The following is a 26,102-nucleotide window of genomic DNA, read 5'->3' as shown; positions in this document are numbered from 1 at the left end:
TAAAGTTTGAAGAAATAACATCTTCTTGTCCTTGCACAAGATTCCTCTTTATCGTAGCTGTTATCTTACACCACTTTACCAAACCAGCCTGTAGATGTCATTGTGCCATAATGTTTGCATTGTGAACATATACAGAAACTGACATCAGCATAATCTGCTCATAAACCTTAAAATTAAAAAAAAATTGCCACAGTCAACATTAGACCTGTTGGATACAAACAGTACATGTCTCTCGGTGAAGCACACATTCATCTGGAAGTTTTCCCTTCAGTCAGGATCATGCTAGACATCTAAGTGTTATATGAAATTTTGTTTCCTCATTGCCGTCAGTATCTCAGCAGGCCTGGGAGCACTGCCCTAGGATATGTTTAGTAATTGAGTGAACATTAGTTATTAGGCTGCTGTGGGATTTATTTACCACCCTCCCTCAAAGTGGATGCGTTCCAGAGGGAGTGATGGGACCCCAGTTAACCCCAGTGCAAAAAGGAGAATATCAAACGGCACCGCCAAGTGTTCTCACCGCAGTTATTCAGCTAATACACAGCCTGGAGATTACACAGTCCCTGCAGACAATGTCACTGCTTCCATTGCTTTCAAGAGGCAAACAGCTCAAACATGTCTGATGTTATTCCTTCCACAAAGCAAAGAAGAGAAAACAGTCTTTTTTTTTTTCTTCTTCCTCCCGTCCCCTTGCTCTTCACCTCCCCTCTCCGTGGTTGGCTAAGCCTGGTCTAATTGAACTACGCTCCCATCTGGGAAGGCCTGTCCCCAGGCAGGCAATCCTTCATTACCAACCCTCAGTGTGTCCTCATGTTGAGATAATGAAGATGCCATCCTTCCATAACTCCACACAAAAAAAAAGAAAAATTAATGAAAAGAGAAAATAGAGTGAAGAGGAAAAGATGGCGATCCATCAGTAATGCTCAAAATTTGCATTCAAAGGAACACTGATGGTTTAGGAGCGCTAAAGGAAATCATATTAACACATTTTTACAAAGAAAAAAAAGGTTATCTATATGTTGTTTAGATGTTGGATTCAATACCTAAACACGAGTTAAATCTAGATTAACATCCAGAAACAGTGGGTAAGATGATGAGGCCTTTATTCGTTCAGTGTTTGCACATGAACAGAAGCATTAAACACACAAACAAACACCTCTGCAATAATGTAATCCAAGATCGACGGCACACAGATGCACGGCTGACAGCGAGCCCGAGGGTGCTTCCGGGAATTAAAAACATTTGTTCAATATTTGCCGTGTCAGTCAAATGTAAAGCTGGTGATTCTGCAGTTATGCAAATGTAGACGTGTAAATATGGACTCACGAAGAATATTTTACTTTCTCCCGCAACTATAAAACGCTTATATCCTTTTCCTGTGTCAGGAAGAAGGAAAATACCTCCCATTTCTTCCTGTATTTGAACCTTTCATCTCCCATTTTTTTACCAGTCCTCATTAGTCTAAGCTCGGGAAGGATAGATAGTGTTAGCAGGCTTCAAGGTAACATTTAGGTGGCCTAATTAGGACAGATCCGTTGTCAGCGGTGCTTTTACCGTGATTGATGAATGATTCCTTCTTTGTTAAAGAGATGGAGTGAGACACGGGGGAGAAGAAAGAGTCGCAGTGTGGAGGGAGGCGAGGGGACCTGTGTGTGGAGATAGAGTGGTGATGAGAGAAGGAGAGGTACAGAGGTAGAGAGGAGAGAGAGGGAGCAGTTAGATGTGTGGATGTGCTGTTGAATTAAACATGAACGCCTTCATTAGGGCCAGACAAAAGGACACACCAAATACAGATGAGGCACACTTATACACACACACACACACACACACACACACACACACACACACACACACACACACACACACACACACACACACACACACACACGTATGGTTTTTGATTCATCTTCCTCCCCTTTTACCTTGTCAAAGATACTCTCAAAGACTTTTCCTGGGGAATATTTTCCATCCCAAGGGAAATGTGTGTGCACCTACTCTTGTCTTTTCTAAGGTGGAAGGGATAGAGAGACTTAACCCAACAAAACCCTCCTCCTCTCTCTCTCTGTCTTTCTAAGACAATACCTTTACCACTGCAACAGGCTCGGCACCTGTGGCTCAGAGTGATGCAGTCATATATTCTTCATGGGAAAATCCAGTGCGACACGACACTGAAAAAGAAAATGTGACCGAGTGAATGAAATTATCATCATACAAGCAGTGGTCCTAGAATCTGTAAACATAGCTGACATGTTACTGTTGCCTTTATATTACTGTTATATCTTCTCTTCAATAGTGGGTCCAATAAACAAGGTGTTTTTTTTTTAAACCATAATGCAAAACTGTCTGTGTGTCACAATACTAACTTTGATTATGACTTATTCCCTCCAGGTGACCACCAGATCGTGCAGCTCTATCTCAAGTCCAAGGAGACGGGCCTGGCTTTCGCAAATACCAGTTTTGTTTTCTACAACTGCAGCGTCCACAAGTCGTAAGTCCATGTCTCCTTATACCTGTCTTACTTTTGGTGTAATTTACATTTTTCCGAAGTAAGAATTTTACCAGACGGGTCATGCATGCACAGTCCTTGATGGGTCGGACATGGTATCTCCCTTTATTTTAATAAATTAAATTATTGTTAAAGTGCTCGAAATATTGTGCGTTTGTTCTCTGGTATATGTGCTTCAGTTCAGTGTTCAATTCATAACACGTCCTCTCCTCTCCTCTCCTGTCCTCTCCTCTCCTCTCCATGCAGGTGTTTGTCATGTGTGAGCAGTCCCTACCAGTGCCACTGGTGTAAATACAGACATGATTGCACCTACGACCCTCGCACGTGCTCCTTCCAGGAGGGACGGGTCAAGAAGCCTGAGGTGAGCCCCGTGCCAAAACTGGAGATAGAAGTCTTCTACTTGATTTTATTTGTTTTCTTCTCAGGTTAACACCAGTTATTCAGTTATCACCCCCTCCCACAGGTGAGACCCTCAGTGGACGTTTGATCCGTGTTCAGGGAGGCGAATATCTCCTGCAGCACCTCTGCCTGTTGGCTCAAATAACCGTGGCCGATTACGAGCACATCCAAGAATCCCCTTGGTTTTAACGCTGACCAGCTCCAGACAGCCTTTTCTTAGCGAGCCAGCCAACTAATAAAACACAGTGACAGAAATCCAGGGTAAATGTTTGGCTACATGAGACTAATAGCCATCATTCTACGTTTCCCATGCAAAAAGAGTTATGTTAAAAGGATGGAGACACCTTTCAGCTGTAGAGCCTCCATCTGGCAGGGGCCTCTTGGCATGTCTCGCTCTTGATTGCACATCAAAGGGCAGTGGAAGCTAATAAAACTGAGCCATTTCCTCTTGCCCATCCCTATTCCCTGCGACAGCTTAGTCTGTGTGAATTATCAATAGTATTGGCAGCCAGTTCTATTCCCGTCGAAGCAGAGCCCACTGTAATTAGGCTGCACTGCTGCAGAGGACAAGCTCCTCGCTGGATGGGGTACATTCAGTGAAGGCCCCCCCGACCCGCCCACTTCTTCCTGCGAGAGAGGTCTCACTCTGATTTAGAGGCACCACCACAGTAGCTGCCTTCACCACAGTGCAGGGAGGTAAAGAAAGGTCTGGACATGTGCCTAGATAAGTACTGTATACAGCATCTGCTGCGGGTACACAATGTCTGTCTCCTTCGATGTATTTCTATGTTTGTGCGTGTTTACAGTCTTCACCCGCCTGCGCCCGGCCAATTGACGGTAGTTTTCCGGCAAGGGTTTTACAGGGAGTTAGTGGCCTGTTAATCCTAGCCTGAGGTGAGCTATGATGAAGATCACTAGTGCTCTTGTCTGCGTTGGCAGACGCTTCACGACAGGCAGGGACAAGCTTAGCCAGATTGCCTTCTTTGATGAGCAGTCTGCTCTCAATTGCTTTATTCCACCCATGTTTCCCCTGAGCCATTCAACCTGCACAGACGATATTATTTTCTTTTTCCACCATTTTCCATTATCCTTTTGAACCTTCTGCTTAGTCGGACCCAAGCTGGCGTCTTTGCAGGTTTGCTTTTGCAATGAAGTCAGGCGTTGCTGGTCAATATTGACAGAGGATAATAATGTGTGAATCCCTTCCTATTGTGTTGCTGCCTAAAAGAAAGCATAAATATAGTCAGGGGGGATTTGGCATTAGCACATTAATGACATCCCTCTTTTTGACAGGTGTTTTTCAGGCTAAATGACTTTTAATTTGCTTTTAATTAACCCCTTAAATCCAAGGTCGTGCGTTTGCTGCCAGATTCCTTGTTGTCATTTTGAATTAATAACTTAGACACACACAAACAACCACTCATTGAATCCTCCCCAAATGTCATGAAAGGAAACGAGTCAACTTTGCTTTATGAGATGGGACGGCCTCTTTCTGCTGGAGATGATTTTTTTTGTGTACTATTACAATTAAGGGATTTCAGGCAGCGATCTGAATAATCCCTGAACACTATGCTAATGACTGAGGCCGTGCAAATCTCCCGACTGCTTGAGCTTGTTGTTAGTATGCATGGCAGGACGGAGTAAAAGCCAGGCCTGGGTGTACAGTGGGTGCCTTTTTATTCATGCCAGCAATGATATGGGCACCCGGATCAGACGTTTGCCTGTTGGCACATTAGCACAAGGCCACGTCCCTGTTTGCCCTCCACACATCTCAAGGACTGAGCCGTTCTGCTGAGCCTCGCTGACAACAAAAAAAATGCACGCGGTTCCAATTGGTTACACTGAGTAAACAGCCAGAAGTGATTCCTGACCACACGAATATGGGCTGAGATGTTTACCTGCATATTTAGCACTTTTTCCACACCTAAGGCAACTGATTAAACTGAGGAGACTTCCTGTTCTCTTTAAAACTAAGAAGAATATCTTTTCCTCTTCTTCTTTCTACAACACAGTTTCTAAATTCATCACCCTCACTGCGCACATCTTCCTGCTGGAGTTGCTTCCTGCTGAGGTGATCCATGCCTGGGAGTTTATTAACCAGGAACTTATTGATCAAGTGATCAATATAATTTTATTAGAGCAGCTAAATGCCAGCAGTAATAGCTGCTAGTTGCCGGTATTAGCCAGGGATGGTGGAAAAAGGTGTTGTGGTTCGATTCATGGACAGATCGATGTCATACCCAGGCAGTGACTGTTGAGGAGTCAGTGGAGTATTTACAGAGTGAAGTGAAAAGAGATACGTCGAAAATCGAGAATGGAAGGAAATGGAACAAAGTGGGAGAGAAATGAATGAATAGATATATTTAAAGGGAAACACTGAGGAGCTTTGGATGGTTTCATACAATCTGGGTCTTATTTTTTTCGTTTGGCCCCTAGCGGCCAAAGTTATAGATATTGTACATTTAAGTTACTTTTAAGACAAAGGACAAAGAGGCTGAGAGAGACCCAAAATGACAGGAGACAAAAGAAAGCTGCGAGAGGATATTTGGAAAAAAAAAGATTTGAGGTGAGGATTGCGTGGTGGGATAGGAGCAAGGTGAAGAGCAGCAGGGAAGGAGGGAGCGTGAAAAGAGGGCAGGAGAGTGTCTTTGCCCGAGGCTCTGTAGGAGATGATAAAACAGAGGCCAGTTAAGGGGAGCTCTCGGTAACCACAAGGTGTGTGTGCGTGTGCGTGCGTGCGTACGTGTATGGAAACTTAAGATCCTCCTCATCTTCACACCTTACACTGCTATAATTACGGGCCTGCCTCTCACTCTCGCCCTCCCTTGCTTCAAACTATGCCAAGGGCTTCTACATTCACAGTTCCCACTCGGCTTGCTACTCTCTGTCACTCTCCCCATCTCCACCCTTCACACCTCCCACCAGCCTCTAATTATCAGATCTAAGTAGGTCCCCGAGAAGAAGGGAAAGTCAGGGAGGAGAGGGGGAGCGGGAATCAGCGCGAGGATGAGTTGATAAGCGAAACGGGAAGGGTCAGCGAGCGAGGCAGGCAGGACGAACAACACAGGCTCGGTTTAGAGAGAGAGAGATAAATGAAGGAGGAATAAAGCTTGAAGAAGAATCAAAGACGAGGTCAGACGAAAACAACGAGTCTGTGATAGAAAGAGGAGAAACGAAGGATAATTATATAGAAGAAAAAGAGAGGCGCCGACATGTTTTTCAGAAGTCAGCGCTTATTATGTGGTTATGATGACTCACGCTATTGACAGGTACTTTTCTCTTTCCAGTGCTTTAGTGGTTGGTCATTGATAACACGACTGTAGGACTGTTGCTAAAGTTCACATCTTCACACAAACAGACTTATATAAGCTGGTCTCTCTCTCAACTACTAATCAGACAGAAAGTGTTGTTTTACACAAATATACAAATAAAGTTTTGAACTAGAAGTGTCAGTGAAAAATCTCTCCATTAATCCATTAATTCATCCATCCATCCATCCTCGCTCGACATTATCCAGGCTCGGGTTACTGAGGAAGTTGGCCAAGTGGATATTCCAGACGTCCTGTTACTCTAAATTGTAGGAATAACAAAAGCAGAAAAAAGTTACAAGAAATAACTCACTGCATGTCAGTACCAATCTGAGGTAAATGACAAAACGTTATATTATCATGTAAAGGTGAAACTATGCTTTAAACTCCACCATTCTGCCAGATTCCACCCAACTCTCCCTCTCTACCTCCTCTTAGAGTCAAACAGTCTTCGGGGGTGACGAGTTGTAAATTAAATTTGTTCTGCCCACATGATGTCACACAGCTCGAGCATGTTTATGTAGTGTGCCGTGTGTGTACATGCATCTGTGTTGTGATTTAAAGTCGCTGCTCCGTTATTTATCGCACCTCAGTCACTGGGGGTCGAGAGGGTGTGGAGCGGCAATAAACCCACTGGCATTAGATCAACTTAACGCTGACATGAATCTTAACGGGCGACAGCGAGCATCACTGCCAACACCAGCAGCATCAGTAGCCAACTAGGATACACACATGTGGTTGTCCGTACCACAGTGAAAGCCCACTTGGCCTCAGGGCCTTCTGGCAACAGTCATGGTGTATGATGAGTGTGTCTGAGTGTGCGTGTGTTCATACAAATAAAGATGAGAAGAGGAAAAAACACAGGATGTTGACACATCATGAATTTTTCATTCTTGTTGAAGCAAATAAGGAAACAGATTTTGTTTTATATGTTTCTAATATGACAAAAAAAGGTGGGAAATAAGGTTATTTTAGATTTTATTCATTTTAGCAGACAAGGAATGACAGGTTCTAGTGATAGAAAGGCTGTGTGTGTGTGTGTGTGCACAATCTGTAATGTATCTGTAAAAAATTACTCTGATGTCGGTGTTGTAAAGAGAATTTGAAGGTGTTAATGAAACGGTGGAGTAGTGTTGGTGTGTGTGTGTGCGTGTGTGCGTGCGTGCGTGCGTGCGAGAGTGTGTAGTCGGCAGCTGTTTGAATTTGCATCTCGAAGTTTTCCATGACACGTTGGCAGATGATGCAAGAGATGCTGTCTGGCTTTGACTTGTGGCGTTTATCTTACACTACAATGGGATTCCAAGGCTGTAGTTTCTGAATGTGTTTGCATACATTTGTGGGCGCGCGTACCCTCACGTGTCAGAAGCGTTCACCTTGAATCTGGCGACGTGTATGGCAAGCCTAGGGGTTGTGTGTGTGTGTGTGTGTGTGTGTGTGTGTGTGTGTGTGTGTGTGTGTGTGTGTGTGTGTGTGTGTGTGTGTGTGTGTGTGTGTGTGTGTGTGTGTGTGTGTGTGTGTGTGTGTGTGTGTGCGCATGCGCACAATCCTATGACTTCGCCACCACTGGCCACTATCGCTGCAGATCTGCGTGTCACCATGTTAAGTCGTACTCCAGTGCGTCCTGTGCCTTCATGTCCACAAACCAGATCAAATGTATTATCTCCATTGTTCCAGTGTATTAACTGGAAGAGATTTGATAAAAAAAAAAAGAAAAGCGGATTGCATCCCTCCTTGCTCGCCCAATCACTTCCGTTCTCCAAATGCGACCCTTCGCCGTTCTTAGGAAAATGAGATTTGGACGAGCAAACACACACACACACCCACACACACACACACCACCGATTCCTTCCTCTCACCCCAACCGCTGAACTCACTCACCCTGTGTGTCATTTATCTATAATGACTTTGTGAATAGTGTTACAGAGCGCCCCCCCCCCCATCCTCCTCTCTCACCACGCAGCCATCCAGTCAGTCACTCAGCCTAACCCAATCAAGTGGCTTTTAATGAACTTCAAACAAGTGTTATCACCCAGTTCAACGTGCGCTGTGCTTCGCTCCCCCCCAGCGCCATCCATGCGGGGGTTCACCTTATCTGCTCTCCTTCTTTTCACCCTCTCTCCTGCTGCCTCTTTGACACGCTGACGCTCCTCCTGTCGCATACGCTTTATTTTTTTTCCCCTTCTTTCAGCCGCTCTGTTCTTTTGTTGTTCCTCTCTCGCTCATTTTGACTATTTTGCTCTCTCGCTCTCATCCGTGGCTCTTAAACGAAAAACATGAAACAGTTTGCAAAGTACTTATAGGAGTGCTGTTCTCTATTTACTATCTTAACACTCTCTTACCTCATTTCTCAACTTTTTTTTGTCCTCTCTGTCCTCCTCTTCATCTTTTATGTTTTTCCTTCCCTGTCCATCTCCCGCCCCTCCTCACCTCTCCTCCTCCTTCCTCTCCTCTCCGTCTTTCAGACAAGTCATAGGTGCTCTATATTTAGCCAGCTGCTCACACCTGAATTGATTGGCTGTTAATTTTAGACCTCCGATTGCTAAGCGACTCATCCCTCCATCTCTCTTGCTCTCTTCATCTCTTCATCTCTGTCATTCAATCTTGCCTAAATACCACACAGATAGAAATCCACCTTGTTTTGCTCCAAATCAGCCAAACATCCATAAACAAAGTGATTGTAAGAGCCAATTTCACTGTGTCATTAACTTCCCCTCCCGTGGATAATGACCGTCGAGTACCTGCAGTATCAAGCCCTTGGATGTGAGCAGGTCTGAGGACCGTCCAACTGAGACTTAACCGATCTCAACCCCACAGAAACAACCAAAAAACAAAAGCCCTAAAACACTAAAAACAGATCACGCTGAAGAGGCTCTGTCATTAAATAAAATGAATGTTGGTGAAGTGCTGCTCTGTGTTGGTGTCGATGAGCTCTCTATGTCAACCAGGTTTATTTAGGATCAACCGATCAGAAATGTTGCTGCCGATCATTTTCATATCATTGTGATGTCAAAAAATTACCTGTTAAAAAGTGTTTTAAAAGTAAAATGGTAAATTTTATAGGTTGATGTGAATTTGTCCAAAATTTCAATCAGATGAGCTCCTCTGTCTGTGGCTTATTTGAAATATACTTGTGATTTAAATCAAAATTGGCATCACATTGCACGATCTCGTCGTGTAACGTAAACCAGTCGCAATTATTCTCTAGACTCTCAAAGAAGATAGTAGTCAGAGGTAGTGACAGTTCTTCCTTGTCTCGATGTCTGTCTTCCAGGGGTGTCCCCAGCTACTGCCTGCAGAGAGGATCCTGGTTCCAGTCAACGTGGTGAAGCCCATCACTCTGCGGGCAAAGAACCTCCCCCAGCCCCAGTCCGGTCAGAGGGGGTACGAGTGTCTGCTGACCATCCAGGGAAGCGAGCACCGTGTTCCTGCCCTGCGCTTCAACAGCTCCTCAGTGCAGTGTCAAAACACATCGGTAAGGAGTGTGTGTGTGTGTGTCTGTGTGTCTCAGTGTGTGTTTTAATGTGCCAATAACATATCACCATTAAGCACCACACACTGACATATACTCTATAAATTTGCCCCACCTCTATAAAGTGACCGTAATGTTTTTTTTCGATCTTACACCCAGACACTTGCGCACACAGTCGTTCCAGCTGAAGTATTTTTCTTTTATCAGCGAGACAGTGGTGAGATGAGTCAAGAGTCTGACTTTGTCTCTTCTTCACAACCATCCTTGCAATCAGGCTCCATTTACTGACTGAATACCGCATTGACAGCAATGAAAGACTAGCATGAAAAAGGGCTTTGTGCTGGTCCTGATGCAAATCGCGTGTTGATACAATAACATCTCATCTTCCTGTCTATCTTCATCACGCTGTGTGTCAGTGTCTGGAGACGTCTCGAAGACTTGTGCGAGTAAAATTACAGTACGATCCAAATATTGTACTGTGATTGAGCAGTGAAGGAGGGAAACTGTAATTTAGCGGAAAATTATAATTCTAGCATCAACCCTCCGTGCTGCTGGTGTTAAAGAACCAAATAAAAATAATCTCCTCTTTGAGAGCTCTGTGGTGTGTGTGTAGTGTGTGGTTGTGACTCTGTTGCGTGAGTTCATGTGCGTGTTTATTGTGTGTACGACCACCTGTTGATCATGCGTTTTGCATTCAAAGGAGTACTGTGATACCAGAGGCTTTTGGACTTGAAGATAATGGACAGTTTAAAGTAGCTCAACAGCTTCTTTAACTCTCTCTCTCTCTCTCTCTCTCTCTTTCTCTCTTCCCCATCTCTTGCCCTCCCTCTGCGGTTGCCATGGTGATAGTATTTCTATGATGGGATGGAGATGAGCAGTCTTCCCGTGGAGCTGACCGTCATCTGGAACGGAGATTTCAGCATTGACAACCCCGCCCACAACAAAGGTGAGCGTGCACAGAGGCGTGTGTATGCACACGCACGCACTCACACACTCACGCAGAAATTGACTCACACTTCCATACAAGCTTTTTCCCTTAGTTCCCACAGCATCATACTAAAACACACACAAATAGTCGACATCGTCTCTGATAAACTCTCACTGACACACACACACACACACAGACACACACTTACACACAGTAAAGCTGCTGCCTCCCCATTATTCCCCTTGTAGAGCTGGTTTCCATAGCAACAGGCGGGCGGTGTGCTGAGGTGCAGCATCCATCCCCGAATGTTGGTGTGTAGAGTGGTTAACTTTAACACTTCCTCTGTTACGCTGCACTTCTGCAGGTCTCTCGTTCCCCTACCTGTCTCTGTCCATTTCCATCAGTCTGTCCTGCACCGCACTGCTGTATGTCTCTCTGTCTCTCTGTCCCTTCCCAAATCTAACTTCCATTTTATTGCCTCCTCTCAAAATATTATCTCCTCTCAGCTGTTTCTCTCATTTGCCCAGTCAACACCTCTCTGGAAATTTGGCAATCTATCAATCCTTCACCGCCTCTCTCCTCCCTTCATTTATTTTTTCTCATCTCAGCAATTCATTCCACTTTACTGGTTATACATTTCAGAAGTGCAGTACTGGGGAAACATGGGTGCAGCTCAAAGACATTATGGTAATAAACAACCAATATATAATGAAAACTAAAAACAAAATTACGAATCTAAGTTATCAAAGCTCATTTATTAGTCCAAGCTGGACTGATGGACAAAGCTACGACATGAGATATATTTTGTATTTCTCTGCCTTTCATATTTTCTATCTATCTACTCACGGTATATGTGGAATGACAACTCGCTGCGGAATTGTTAAGCATTCAGCTGCTGAACCGATTCAGTTTGGCCACTGGCTATTCACCACGGCGAATGAACCATGCTGGGACAGGAAAACAGCCGCATGCTGGGGGTTGTAGTTCTCTGACAGGAAAACAACTCGTTTTAACCAAAGGCAGTGGAGGAGCGCATGAGAAGCAAATTGTTAAAAATGTGGATGATATGCCAACATGACACTGTGCTGTAAGGCAAAGTTTGCACAGTGTGCGTGTCTGTGTATGTGTGTCTGAGTCAAATACAGTGTACAAAACATATCCTTGAGCGTGAGCGTGGAATCAAAGAAGCAACGAAAGTCAGAGGGAGATGCTTGCACTCGAGAGTCCTCCTCTCTCCTCCCCCTGCCGTTCCCTGTGTAGGAAGCAGCTCCTTGGGCATCGTTTGATGGACAGATCACACATGCATCTAATCACAATTAAAAAATAAAATGGCTGGCCCGTTGCCATGGCGATGATATGTTAAATGTGTGGTGAGCAAGCAGAGGCAAGAAGCAGCAACTTCGAGAGCGAGTACACAGAGATGATGATGGATGGAGAGATAATGAGACAGAGATATCAGCGAATGTCTCTCTCTCTTTCTGAATGTTCAGTTTGTTTGTTTGCATATATTCTAGCAGCCGTTGGCAGACGTTGAGAGATGTGCGTTAACAACCCAGATTGTAGTTTGTTGTGTGTCTTGAAGCTTTAGAATGAATTGATGTGCATTTACAGTTGTTTAATCGTTGCTCGCTTGTGTTCTCCGCTCTTTCTCCCCCTGCCATCACCTTCTTCTCTCTCCCACAGTCCATCTGTACAAGTGCGACGCCCAGCGCGGCAGCTGCGGCCTGTGTCTGAAGGCGGACCCGCTGTTTGGGTGTGTTTGGTGCAAAGGGGAGAACCGCTGCACCCTCAAGCAACACTGCCCGCACCCCGAGAACCAGTGGCTGGAGCACAACGGCATCAACAGCAAGTGCACCCACCCTCGGATCACACAGGTGAGACACATGTCAGCATACGTCCACAAAAGCTGCACATTGCAAGCATTGATTTTAACAGTGCAGTGAATTGAACATACTCATCACCACTCAGACAATGTGGCAGTTTATCATTTCAACATAATAGCAGAGGCTGAGTCACCAGCAGTTATTCAGTCTTACAGCTTTTGTGAGTGGAATTTATTTTACACCTCTTGTGCCGTGCAGTTACACGTCGCACTTATCAAAAGGTAATGACACATTAGAATCACAATAACAGTCTGTTCTGACAACTGGGACTGGGACAGAGGTTATATACCTACAGTTCAGTCACATTTAAATAATCCACGTGGGACCTAGAAAACAAATCATTCTCCATCTTCCAAGTTATCAATCAACGTAGCCCAGATGTTCTCGTAAACCCGCACTTAACCCTGCGTCCTCCGGAAATCCACGAACGCTGCGTGAGGCAAATAGACTTGACCTGTGCAAGACATATAAAAGGGTCAATGATGACAGGGAGAAGGTGAGATGAAGGATTAGAGGATACAAGGGAAAGATAGATGGAAAGATGCCACGTGAAGGGAGAGGAGGATGGATAGGCTTTACATGAAAGCGTCTGGTGACGTATGGGTTGACTGAGCCAGAATGGAGTCACAAGAGGCTGAAGGGGTGGAAGAGGACCCCCCCCAACGTCACCCCCTCCCCTGTTTCCCCATGATGGATGCGAGGGTCCGCTCTGTATCCGTTTCCAAAGGAGGAGCAGTAGGAGCAGATGGCGACTAGAGTTGAAGGGATGAATAAAAAAGACGGAAAGGAATCTCGGTCTATGTCCTGGGGAGTGATGGGTTTGGACAGAGAGAGGGAAGAGGGACACGAGAATGGAAGAGCAGTCGTCTCTCGTTTTGTCTTCCGACTGCATCCTGGATACAACGATTACCATTTGGTGAAAGCAACACCATAAACCAGAGTTTCCTGTAACCATGAATGCACCATGAACATGATTGTTTTAAGTAGGAAAGGGGAAAGAGTCTGACAGGAGAAAAAAGCAGTTTTAAGACATGACCTGCGGTTAAAGTCCAGAAAACAGTGGCTCTAATTACTCGACTGTCCCCCTTTACATTGTTGACGAATATCCAGGCAAACTCTTGAGTGAGGTGATGCCCATAGGAGGGATATCTTGTCCCTCGTTCCACTCGAAGTGTCTGGATCAGTCACTTTCACTCCATCATCCCTCCTCCAGTGTTTGTCTTCAGTGGATTTACTCCTGGCGACCATCCCCGTATTTCTCCTCCCCTCCCAGAGGCTGCTGCGGGGACATATTGCAGCCATCTCACGTCCCCCATAAAAACTGTCAGTGGGTGAGGAGTGAGGACTTCTCCGAGACGACCAGAGCCCTAATGCATTCTAATATGCTTTATTATAATGACATCTCCCATCAACAATATGAGGGGGGTGCTGGTGTAGACGGATGGAAAAAGAAAGGGTGAGAGAGGGAGAAGTGATTAAGTTTTTGCCTCTATCCAACCATCAATTATCTTGTCAAAGTCACAAATCTAATCAACGTCTCATTGTGTCTCTCCCCCTCTCTCTTTGGCTCTTTTGCTCTTTCCTTCTCCTCCACTATTTCTCTCTCTCCGGCTCCATCCTCCGTATTTTCCTAATAAACGGAGAGCCACCATGCATTGTGTGCAATCTTTTTAATTGCATGTATTGTAGCTCCATTCCCAGAAGGCTCTTTTTTCATTAAGATATCAGCAGGGAGCCTTATTAATCAGACATTGAACCGTAGGATAATGATATCTGCACACGACAGCTACAGGACTTGTGTTGAACATGACCTGGCTCGAGCTCGCCGCTGTCACTCGATTGGCTAGTTCCTCTCAAGTGCAACTGCTTCAATTTGTTTTAATTCACTTATTTGAAAAGTAATCAAATAGTCAAATTAAAAATCCTTTGATGCACATATGGTTTATCATAACACAAAATAACAGAGCCTAAAGCCATGAGATAAGGCCACACTCCCTCAGCAGTGTACCTGTGATCACCACAGGGGGCCACGCAGACGTATAAACTGAGCAGAGTCTTGACCGCAATGAAAATCCTTGGGATCAGTATTTTTCATGGGGCTGGTGACACAGCACTATTAACGCTGGGTCCCTGCCCGCAGCATGGAGGACTTCTATTTGGCAGAGACAGATCGGGACAGGCTACCCGGTGTCTGTCCCTCACATCCATCCGTCTGGCCCCGGCCTGATGATGTGTTTGCACTCGCTCACCGGCCAGGGCGTAATTGTGTTAGTGAAGCGCTGATAGATGCTAGAACCTCCTCATCACCAGTGAGAGATGTTCCTGATAAATCAAACCACACAGATTACTGCGAAGGTGTCACCTAATGCCAGGTTTCCAGTTCATCTCAGGGAGGAGATTGTTGTGTATTTCAGTGAATGCAGGATTGAGAAATGACAGTCACTTGACCCCGAGTCATGACCCCGTATAGCTGTCTCAGGAGCTATTATTTTATCATTTATGGGCTCTCTGCTGCAGCCATCTCTCCCATCCCCCCCCCCCCGACCCTTCAGAAAAGTCATTTTTTTCCCGAGAGTTACATAACGTGTGAACAGAAAGATTTAAGAATCATCCCAGATGAGTAACATAAAAAAAAAAAAATCTATTAAACTAGAATGGCACTCAGTAGAGCAGATATGGAAAGGCCCAACAGTCCCCTTAAATCCAGTCAAGCTGCACCACAGTGCACACACTCAAGATCCAGGAATTATTCCCCAGGAAAATGGTGTGAATGTTGAAAGATGCCCTATGTCGCTATGTTAAAGATCGTTTAAAACAAAGAGAAAATCATAGATCCACACCAGAATTTACTGGGTTCTTCCCTGATCAATACCCCTTCATTCCACCAAGTTTCATGGAAATGCATTTAGCTGTTTTTCTGTAATCGTGCTAACAAACCAACAAACAGACAGGGGTGAAAACATAACCTCCTTGGTGAATGTAGTAACTCACATTCTACACATTTTTTTCTCTCCACACCTGATTCATATTTTTGAATAGGGCCTTTGTCGATACAGATGTTACACAAGAATCTAAAATATTTCTCATAATGCAATTTGTAGTAATGCCTCTTGTTTCAGGAAACAAAAATAACATCTGCTTGGATTTTGATCTCAACAGATCACCCCTCTGCGAGGTCCCAGGGAGGGCGGCACGCTGGTGACCATCCGTGGTGAGAACCTGGGCCTGGATTTCAAAGAGATCCAGGGTAACGTGAAGGTGGCTGAGGTGGACTGCACCCCGATACGCGAGGGCTACATTCCTGCAGAACAGTAGGTCACATTTTAAATTTAAAAACTCAAAAGTATGTGCATGTGTGTCTGTGTGTGTGAAAGAGAAAGTCTATAACACAACCATTAAACTAATGTTAACTTGGAGTAATTCCTGTAGACGCAAAAGAAATTGAAGTTTGTATGTGCACTGCTGAGGGATACAGAATACTCCGGCTTCTTTATATCATTATAGCACGTACACATGCCTAAAACATGCACACACACACACACACACACACACACACACACACACACACACACACACACACACACACACACACACACACACACACACACACACACGGTCCCATTATCATTGAAGAGAGTTCAGGAGGTTACAGTTTGTTGACATTTGAGTTTAATCCACTGCTTTGGTTCCTTTCAGGTGGCATATTAAATTATTTTAAACGTGTTTAAAGTTGCCTTATCAACAGACCCAGAGCCTCTTCTGCTCAGAAAGTCAGTTGTGTGCCAGCACTTTCTAAGCAAACGCTGACCCAGCAGAAGCGCTCGCTGAATCTGAGGTCATTTGTAAAAGGATGGAGGCTTTTTTTTCCTTTTCTCCCACAAGTTGGCAGTGCACCGGAGGGGAAGCTGCTGCCAAACAATACATTATTTTATTAAGGGTTTAAACGTAGGTTTGGATGCATTTTTTTATTACATAATCTGCTCGGAGTTTGCCAGCAAGGAGGGCTGCGGCAGGGTTTTCCAGATATACACTTGTGTGTGTGTGGCATGTAGAATTTCTATATCTGCTTATTCTCACATATTCCAAAATGTGTGTCCCCAGGATTGTGTGCGAGATGGGTAAAGCAGAGAAGAGCCAGTACACTGGGAATGTGCAGGTCTGTGTCGGAGATGGAGACTGCAGTTCCGAATTCAAGGCAAAATCCTCCAAGTACTACTACTTTGTGGTGAGTCTCTATTTTCAACTTTTGTTCTTTTCAAAGTGACACATGACTGTCCGTCGTTAATGATCGAGAATCAGGAAGAAACACTGATGGTGAACAAAATCGTAACACACTTGCTGTATCTGTCATTACTTTGCCTCCTCTACACACAATTAATCAGCATCACTCACACTCACAAAGTCTGAATTTACAGTTCCCGCCGTTATGCGGTCATTTTATGCAGAGTTATCATTTTTACTGCCATCCATTAACGGGGTGCTGACCGAGGTTTATCTCTCAATGGGATCCTTGAGCAGGATTATATGATGTCAGGTCTCGGTGTCGCGCTGCACAGCCGGCTGGAGATGAGATTATAAGAAGGCAGAGTGAACTGGAGGATGATTTACTGTAGGACCTGCTTCCAGTAGACGGCATCAGCTGCTGTCTCACTGCATTTGAAAAAAATTCTACCTGGAATTAAACAGTTCAGCTATATATTGGTGTTCTGGACATTAGCGCATAATCATTTTATGTTATTCATCATTTATTCTGTGATTTTAACCTTTGACTGACTTCTGACCTTTCTCCAGATCCCAAGGATTATCAACCTGAAGCCGAGCCGTGGGCCGGTCTCTGGGGGAACCATTGTCAACATCACCGGCAGCCACCTCGATGCTGGGAGCAACGTGTCCATCATGTTTAAGGACCAGCCATGCACTTATCTCAGGTTAGTGGGGAACGAGCCGGAATGGAATCTGCCAGTCACACTTAAAAAAGTCTATTAAAGCCTCAGTCAAAGACGATGTTAGTCAGACTATAGAGTAAACTGTTCTCATTTTTCTCCCACATAAACTTAAAGACTTAATGATTAAAAATCCTTTGATTAAAATAACCGAGGTGATCAGGGTGTGGTGTGTAATTATTTTGCTTTAAAAGTATATTTTTAATTAGAAATAAAACATTTATGTAGTATATATTATTGGAGAAATACAGTAATGTAATCCACCACTGAGCCCTGATCAATGTCCAGTCAATAAACTCTCTGTCCATGTCCACTTAACCAGCCATTCAACCATCTTAAATATTACATTGTTATTGGTTTTTGAATCATTTATTAGTCTGCGCTCACAGTGAAACCAACTAGAGAGACGATCAGAGTGTAACTATCAGCTCAGTGCGCTGTCAGCTACACATTACTAACATTTCATCCTGTGGTCACTGCAGGAGGGGCGGACAGTGGCTCACCTGCAGAACCCACTCTTCCCTGCAGGGCTTCGGAAACGTGTCTGTGTCCGTGAGCATAGACAGGGCCCATCTCCAGAAAGACCTGCGCTTCGAGTATGTGGAGGATCCCAGCATCACTAAGATAGAGCCCGAGTGGAGCATCTACAGGTACGGTGGAAGAAAGGCACTTTACAGCTCATCCAAGACGCAGCAGCAGCTCTGAGCTCAGATTTGAGCTTTTCTTTATTGGCCTCCAGTAAATTTTAGAGTTGACTGTAAGATTTTACTGCTTATTTTTATGGCCCCTTCTTGACTTGCACCCTAAGTATATTTTGTGTCTTTTGGCGCCATATGTGCTCGGTCATAACGTGAGGTCCTCAGCTTAGGCCCTGCTCGCCATTTGGCAGTCTGATGTCCCTGAGGAAATTCGTCTTACAAACTCCTTATCCTCTTTTAAATCTCTCTAAAAGACACGTTTTTACAGGTGTGCTTTCTCCTTGTTTTGATCTTTCCATCTATTTTAATTAATTTGTAATGTTTTATTTTATCTAGTTTTCTCTCTGTTTTCATCTGAAACATTTTTTATTCCTGTATCTGTGATGTTCTGCAATGTGATCTTCAAACTGCTTTCAAATCGTGTCTTGTGTTTGATGAAGCACTTTGTATCTGTGTTTTGAAAGCTGATAGATAAAGTTTATTATCATTATTATCATTTGAGTGAATGTTGCCTCACTGGTCACAGACACTGGTGATTGCTATGGACACTGTGGATGGAGGTAAACCACCAACGCAGGATCTTGACAAACACGATCAGCAAATAAAGCTGGTCAACAAAGATAAAACAAATCACCATCCACCAACACAATGAAATCATATATAGCCAATGACATCTTAATTCTACATTAGCACATCAGTATCTGTCTCTGTGGGTAATTCCTGTCCCCCTCTGTCCAAACAGTCTGAATCTCTCAAAATCATTGTCAATGTCTTGTGTCTCCTACAGTGGATACACACCAGTGACAGTGACAGGAACGAACCTGGACGTCATTCAGTATCCTCTCATCAGAGCCAAATACAACGGCCATGAGACGCTCAATGTAAGTGATCGCGTAATAAAACCAACTGCCTTATGGTTGACCCTGGTACAAGATAGTATTGCTTTTAATGTGTATGTACTTTAGCTTTTGACGACTAGTTTCTCACAAAATTGTCTTTGCTATGGACCAATGTAATCAGCCGTTCTTGGGGGGGCCCCCCTCTCAGCTCGAGGCCCCTGCTTTTTCCTATCCTGTTGCATCACCCCTGCATGAAATACCTGCACGACCACCGGGGATTCTAAGTGCCCACTTTCCTTTTACAAGCGAGAAAAGCCAGCCATTGTGAATGTCAGAGATTTTTTTTTTTAGAGCATGACTAAATTCCTCAGGGCCACTTCGAGGTACATTGGTCAAGGCAAAAAAATTCAGAAGAGGGCATAGTGAAAAATCAACGGGTTTCCATTGCGTTAAAGAGAATAATGTACTTTCTCTCCATGGCTTTGTAACAAAAGGGAAGTTTTGACTCTGAAATAAAAGCCGCAGGGTTCAAATTCTTTTATCCTTTTTTTCACCCTTTTACCCAGGGGAGGGCAGGTAAAGACACACGGGGGTCCCTGTGATCTTATTGAAATAAGAGACGCTTACAAAAGGTAGTAATGCTATCTTCACGGTTCATTTGAGCATGAGCGCGCACCGCGTTTAACATCTGTGCTCACATGTCCCTTCACCGAGCTCCGTGTGTCAAGCTGCTGCACTTTCAGGTCGTACTTTGAAGCTTCGTCTTACTTTCTTAGTCTTTATGCAGATTTTTTTCTACCTTTGTTACCTTTCTGCAGCAGCCGTACAGGATGCATGTCATTGATGTCCAGACATCCGCGCAGGAATTGTCAAGTTGGATGTTTAAGGAGCCAATTAGAGTGACAGGCGATAGTTTGAGTGGCGGCATGGCAGAGGTTACACGTTAAACGTCTGAATGGGAAGGAAATGTGAATAAAACCTGTGCTAGCGGCTGATTTGTCAATGTCCTGACAGGCGGAGAGGAATGGAGATGTTACAGGGATATTGAAGGGTGTGCGGGGTGACAATGACCGATTGGACAATCTGTTCTTGTTTACAAAACTGTCTTTGAGATGTGAATAAAGCAGAAATGCTGAATTTCAATCACACGTCAAATTCGAGACGACAAAGACGAGACAAAGTGTTGTAGAGAAAGATGAGAAGTAAGAGTAATGAGACAAAGACAGAAGTAAACAGGGAGCCGTTACTGGGAGCCGTTACTGGGAACATGATGAGAGACTGGGTCTGAAAGCAGCTCAAGAGGAAGCCAGGTTCTCGTTGCACTTTCTGGAGCATCTAGTTTGAATTGTGTCTCCAGTGGGTTCAGTGAAAAGTAAATCTGGGATTCACACTAATAATTAATGATGGGATGGCTCAACGTGATGTGAAGTTGGTGCGTTTTCTACTTTCACTGTGGTTACAATAAGTTTGTGTATATTAAGATTTAAAAAATGTGAATTATCCATGTTTCTACCAAATATACCAAACCTTCCAATTCATGCACATCTGTTCATCCATATATATTTCTTCCCGCAGCTGTGCCAGGTGCTGAGCGCCACATCCATGCTGTGTCAAGCTCCAGAGCTGCCCATCAGCTTGGCGAGACAGCAGGAGGTGCCTGAACGACCCGATGAGTTTGGTTTCAAACTGGACGATGTGCTGGCGCTGATGGCACTCAACAACAGCAACTTCATCTACTACCCCAACCCTGAGTTTGAACCACTCAGTATGTCTGGGGTGCTCGAGCTTAAACCTGGATCGCCCATAATACTGAAGGTAGGAGGATCAACATCACTCACATCCATCTCATCATTTATTGATGTTTGTGGAGTTGTGTCATGATTTCAGTCACGTTATTGTTACAAAATCCTGTTGAATGATAGATTGATACTGAACTAATTATCTTATTATTAAAAACTTACAATAAGATATGAAATACCCCAAAGTATCAATTATCAGATAGTTTTATATATGATTTTGCATCTTTTGAAATGTATTTAACTTTGCAAGACAAGAGACACGTCATTGAGTTGATTTGAATGTGTTGCTAACTACAAACCCCTCCCTTTAACGGCACAAACACTAATCATGATTACATGTTTCTGTGCAGGGGCGGAACTTCCTTCCACCAACCAATAGTGGAAATGGAAAGCTGAACTACACCGTTCTGATTGGAGAGAAGCCCTGCATGTTGACGGTGTCAGAGACCCAGCTGCTCTGCGAGTCCCCCAACCTGACGGGCCGACACAAGGTCCTGGTGAGTGAGCACGTGACCCACAAAGGGGAGACAGGACCTCGCACACACGTATGACAACTAGAAAGGTTATGCTTGAAAAGACAGACAATCAACTTGAATTCTGACAGACGGATGAACATTCCTCCCGTTGTTTTCTATATATCTCTCCCCGTCCACTTCCAGACAGAGCACGTTCTAATCCAATCAGCCGTGTGGGTTCAGTTACTGCCCACAAGCAGACAAAAGACAAACAAATAAGCCTTCAATAAGAGGAATTAGAGCCCCGGCAAACTCAATAAAGATTCCATTTGTGGTTTTAGGAGGGACCACTTCGAACAGAGCGCTTCCTGATGTTACCACCTGGCTGCGGCATCGCAGAAAGAGACGGACACATTACTGTAAAACAATTAGGAGAGGCACAAATAAACACAAGCCTGTGCACACTGAAGACACAAATCGATATGTCTGTCTGCCTGAGCTCTGAACTTGAGTTTGAAGAGAGAGATGCTTTGAAGAGGGATTCACAAAAGAAATATTAACTTAATGAATATGTGTGATATGTTTTTCTTTGAAGAATCTCTTACTTCATTGATTGCCACTTATTTCTCTCGCTCTCTGAGTCATATTATTATTGCTGAAGCTCATCGAGGTGTAATTTATGAAGTGATATTTAGTTGAGGCTCTTCTCTACAGCTCATCAAGTGTCAACACAATATGCACCTTCTCATTTAAAACCTTTCATGGTAATATGCTTTGTATTAATGTACAGTACGTGCATGCGCTCATTCTAACCTGCCTCTTTATCTTTCATTATCACAAGGCCCGTGTGGGCGGCATCGAGTTCTCCCCAGGTGTGGTCCTCATCACATCCGACAGCCCGCTCAGCAGCACCGCAATCATCGGCATCGCTGCAGCCGGAGCCCTGCTCATCCTCTTCATCGTGATGGTGCTCATCGCCTACAAGCGCAAGTCCCGTGAGAGCGACCTGACCTTGAAGAGGCTGCAGATGCAGATGGACAACCTGGAGTCACGTGTGGCCCTGGAGTGCAAAGAGGGTAAGAGGCCGGTGCTGATGTGCGGTTGGTCAACTTGATGCCGTGGGAATATTTTAAAGTGATTCAGAAAGTATATGAAAGCACAAACATCCAAACTTGATAAACACGAGCTGCTGGACAGAGGTGATAACAACCAGAAGATGAGAAATGTCTGTGCACCAGTTGATGCTCCCTCAAAGAAGGAAAAATAGATTTGTGGGAGCAACTGGTGTGCAGACGTTACTCATCTTCAAATATTCTAAACTGACTTTCCACTTTTCTTTATTTCTAACTCTAATCAGGCTAATAGCTGATCAGGTATGGTGTTTTTTTGCAGAGTGATCTTATTGATTTTAAGTTAAACATATATCACCAGCCTCCAGTGCTGCAACTGTTGCATGTTTTTATACTTATTTATCTGTGAAACTCATCTCATATGATCAAATTAACTATCAGGGATATTAGGCCCCCTCAAGATCCTGTCATAATCTAATTATTGTGCATTTGGTTTATTCTCCAGCTTTCGCAGAGCTGCAGACAGACATCCATGAGCTGACCAGTGACCTGGATGGTGCAGGAATCCCCTTCTTGGACTACAGGACCTACACCATGAGGGTCCTCTTCCCAGGCATAGAGGAGCATCCTGTGCTGAGGGATCTGGAGGTACGGTGAAGCTGTAGTGAACATGAACATTAATTGACTTTATAAGAAGTCTTTGTGCGTAGGGATCAGATCTCAGGTCCCACTAACATGCTTGAGGGTGGGTATCTGCACCTTTTCCATCAAATAGGAAGATGTGTTATCAGCATAGTGTGGTTAACGGGATTCTTGCAAGAGGGCGGCTATAGTTACTACCTATTGTTCTAATGAACAGAGCAAATATCACTAGTGTTCGTACCTGTCTATATCAAATAGCAATCACAATCCAATTAGCTTTATTCGAATGAAATGCAAAGCGAGCGAGCAAATTAACTTTGCAGCGGGTCACAGTCGGTGACATTGACGCCGATGCTGTTTGTGTTGCCGTCTGATAAGCAAAAGCCTTTTGACGGCCGACAACCGCACTTTCTCAAAAACAAACAAGGCAGCTCTCGGATCAGGAGCGCGCTCTCGTTAATAACTCCCAGCGTTATGAGATGCTGCACAGCTTTCTCCCTCCACCCCAAAAACAAATTAAAAGTCAATCAGAGGGAGAAAAATAAAAATCAAGTCGTTTATCCCCAGTGGTGACATTGATAGACAGCCGTAATTGAGCAGGTCGTCTTGTTCCATTAAGAGAATGATGGACCCCCGTTTCACTGCCCTCGGGGTTGGCCACTCAATCCCCGATGAAAATTTCCCAGTAATAAGCAATATTAATTATGTTTTAATTGGTATAAATGTCGAACTGTATGAGAAGTGCAATGCGGAATAGGAGCCTAATGAAGAAAGCAGCAGGCTTGTCTTGGGCAGTTGATAGCTGCCTAATTGTTATTGATGTGGCGGAGAATTTAAAGTACAGTTTTCTGACTGGGAGCTGCAGACACTCAGAAGAAGCACAGGTGATGGAGAGTCTGTCGAGGTTTACTGAAACAGAGGGTTTGCTCAGTAATGAAATATTTAACATCACACCAGACACTCATTCGAAGTGAGTGTCATGTTGAGAAATATTGAAATATAGTCGGGTATGTGGCAGCTCAATGGAGCCTGCCTTCTTATATTTTATTTGTTCCTTGAAACTGTTACGGTTCATTCTGAGCAGTCAAATTACTTCCTTTCCCTCTTTGTTTCCAGCAATTTCACTTTACACCTGAATGTCGACTCGAATTTTAAAGGGGTTCCCATGGAGATCAGGGCATTTTCATGCCTCCACGCCGGCAACAACAAGTGTCGGGAGCTATTTGGCCTCATTAACCAATAATCTTCTTAAGAATTCTCTTAATTTTCTTAATTTTTTTGTGCTTTTGTATTCTGTGAAAATGTCTTCAACATTTGATCAGTTGTCACTTGGACTCAAAGTTTAACTGTTTAGATTTCCGTGGTCAAAAGTCACGGTGACCTTATATGATTCTTAAAAGACGAGTTAAAACATTTTGTGTTACAGCCCTGTACGATATATCGATTGGTTCTTCAACCTATAATACAAAAGCAGGGTGAAAACCTGCACATGTACTGTAATGTCAGGGTTCCCACATTCCCCACATTTCTATTTCTGCTTCCATTCACACGCTCACATAATGCACATGCACAAAAAATGGCAAGTGCTAAAAACACACGTGCCCACACAAACACTGCACACATCCTGTCAACTGGTATGAAATTAGACTTGCAACTTAACAATAGCTCCCGGCAGATGACAAGGGGTTCCTCCAGGAAGGCTAAAAAGACAAAACATATGCTGGTTGACAGCTGCATTGGGTGCACTGGGATGCTGTTTTAGCATGAGTGCTCCTGACAGATTAAAAAAAGACAAAACAAAACATAATCTCCATAGGTGCTGCTATATTTTAAAAAAAAGCATGTGCGGGGAGTGACTATTATAAATGGTGCAGGGACAATCTGGGCTCAGACGAGGGAAATTCACATCTCTGCTCTCTCTTTCAACTTGTATCAATGTGGAACACATCGTGCCATCAAAGTAATAAACATCCCCTTTGTGTTTTCCTGCGTTTATTCTCAACTTTTAGATATAACAAAGGCTGGAAGATCTTAAACTCCTCATCTGCACAGACTCATAGTTTTCTTTCTCTCTATTTCTCACCACTTTCCATCCTTATGTACAGACACAGATAATTTAACTGTTTATACAGGTTTTCACATGTTTAAGTTTGATAATATATCTAAAAACCTGATCTGGATATTTATGATTATACAGTAATGTGATACTTTGTCTACACAAATATCTTGATGGTATTGTATCATAAATAAATTAAAGCATTTAATGAGCTATGGAGGCAGAGAGCGGATATTACATTCAAATGAAGTCATGACTAATTAGATCAGTGTGTTATCTCTGAATGTGCCACACAGAATCTGCACTTTCACTCCTTGTTATTTCTAATGTGTCTCAGTCAAGTGAACATTCCTGCTGTTTCCTCGTAGGTGCCTGGCTACCGCCAAGAGCAAGTGGAGAAGGGACTGAAGCTCTTCGGCCAGCTCATTAACAACAAGGTCTTCCTGCTGTGTTTTATCCGCACACTGGAGGCCCAGCGTGGCTTCTCCATGAGGGACCGAGGCAACGTGGCCTCACTTATCATGACAGTGCTGCAGAGCAAGTTGGAGTATGCCACCGATGTCCTGAAGCACCTCCTGTCTGACCTCATAGACCGCAACCTTGAGAGCAAGAACCACCCCAAGCTGCTGCTCCGCAGGTAGGAAGGAGTTTCAAAAGGTCACACAGAGTTTAACTCCCGTCACCGTCTCACAAACAGCTGTGGTGACAGATTTTGACGTAGTTGCTTTGCTGCATCTCCTAAAGAAGGAGCCGTCCTAAGCCCCTATTGTTTATCTTTATCTACTTCAGGAAGGTTTTGCAGTGGATATAAAAGGTTTCTGCTGGTTAAGTCAAGCGTCTGTGACATGTTTGGATTAACCCATGTGACCTTGACTCGCTGGCTCTGTTTCCGAGACGCCAGAGACCCTTGCCATGCACATCATTAGCAAAATAATTAGGATTAATTAGCAGTGAATCCAATTACAAACAGCTCAAGAGGAAAAAAAATACTCAGTTTTGAAAAAAGGGGAAAAGAGAGTGAAAGGGGAAAACCTTGCACTCTGGCACAATCACAATCCTCCCTTGGATTTGCAGCCAGAGCCTTAATGCCATGCACTTGCATGCAGC

General features: G+C 44.0%; 1 protein-coding gene across 1 annotated transcript in view; it reads left to right on the top strand.

Moving 5' to 3' along the window:
- The window catches only part of plxna4 (plexin A4), a 220,375-nt gene that overhangs the window by 164,304 nt on the left and 29,969 nt on the right, over nucleotides 1-26,102 (top strand). The window contains exons 8-22 of the mRNA XM_034578173.1: nucleotides 2,389-2,488; nucleotides 2,753-2,867; nucleotides 9,485-9,685; nucleotides 10,532-10,628; nucleotides 12,294-12,484; nucleotides 15,653-15,804; nucleotides 16,595-16,718; nucleotides 17,285-17,421; nucleotides 17,919-18,086; nucleotides 18,922-19,015; nucleotides 20,549-20,788; nucleotides 21,123-21,269; nucleotides 22,069-22,303; nucleotides 22,803-22,945; nucleotides 25,364-25,632. Coding sequence (XP_034434064.1) covers nucleotides 2,389-2,488; nucleotides 2,753-2,867; nucleotides 9,485-9,685; nucleotides 10,532-10,628; nucleotides 12,294-12,484; nucleotides 15,653-15,804; nucleotides 16,595-16,718; nucleotides 17,285-17,421; nucleotides 17,919-18,086; nucleotides 18,922-19,015; nucleotides 20,549-20,788; nucleotides 21,123-21,269; nucleotides 22,069-22,303; nucleotides 22,803-22,945; nucleotides 25,364-25,632 — 2,413 coding nt within the window. The remainder of the gene's footprint in view (nucleotides 1-2,388; nucleotides 2,489-2,752; nucleotides 2,868-9,484; nucleotides 9,686-10,531; nucleotides 10,629-12,293; nucleotides 12,485-15,652; nucleotides 15,805-16,594; nucleotides 16,719-17,284; nucleotides 17,422-17,918; nucleotides 18,087-18,921; nucleotides 19,016-20,548; nucleotides 20,789-21,122; nucleotides 21,270-22,068; nucleotides 22,304-22,802; nucleotides 22,946-25,363; nucleotides 25,633-26,102) is intronic.

Source organism: Hippoglossus hippoglossus, chromosome 23, assembly GCF_009819705.1.
Source record: "Hippoglossus hippoglossus isolate fHipHip1 chromosome 23, fHipHip1.pri, whole genome shotgun sequence".
Taxonomy (NCBI): Eukaryota; Metazoa; Chordata; class Actinopteri; order Pleuronectiformes; family Pleuronectidae; genus Hippoglossus; species Hippoglossus hippoglossus.
The sequence above is the reverse complement of the archived record's forward strand: the minus strand, read 5'-3'. Positions and strand labels throughout refer to the sequence as shown.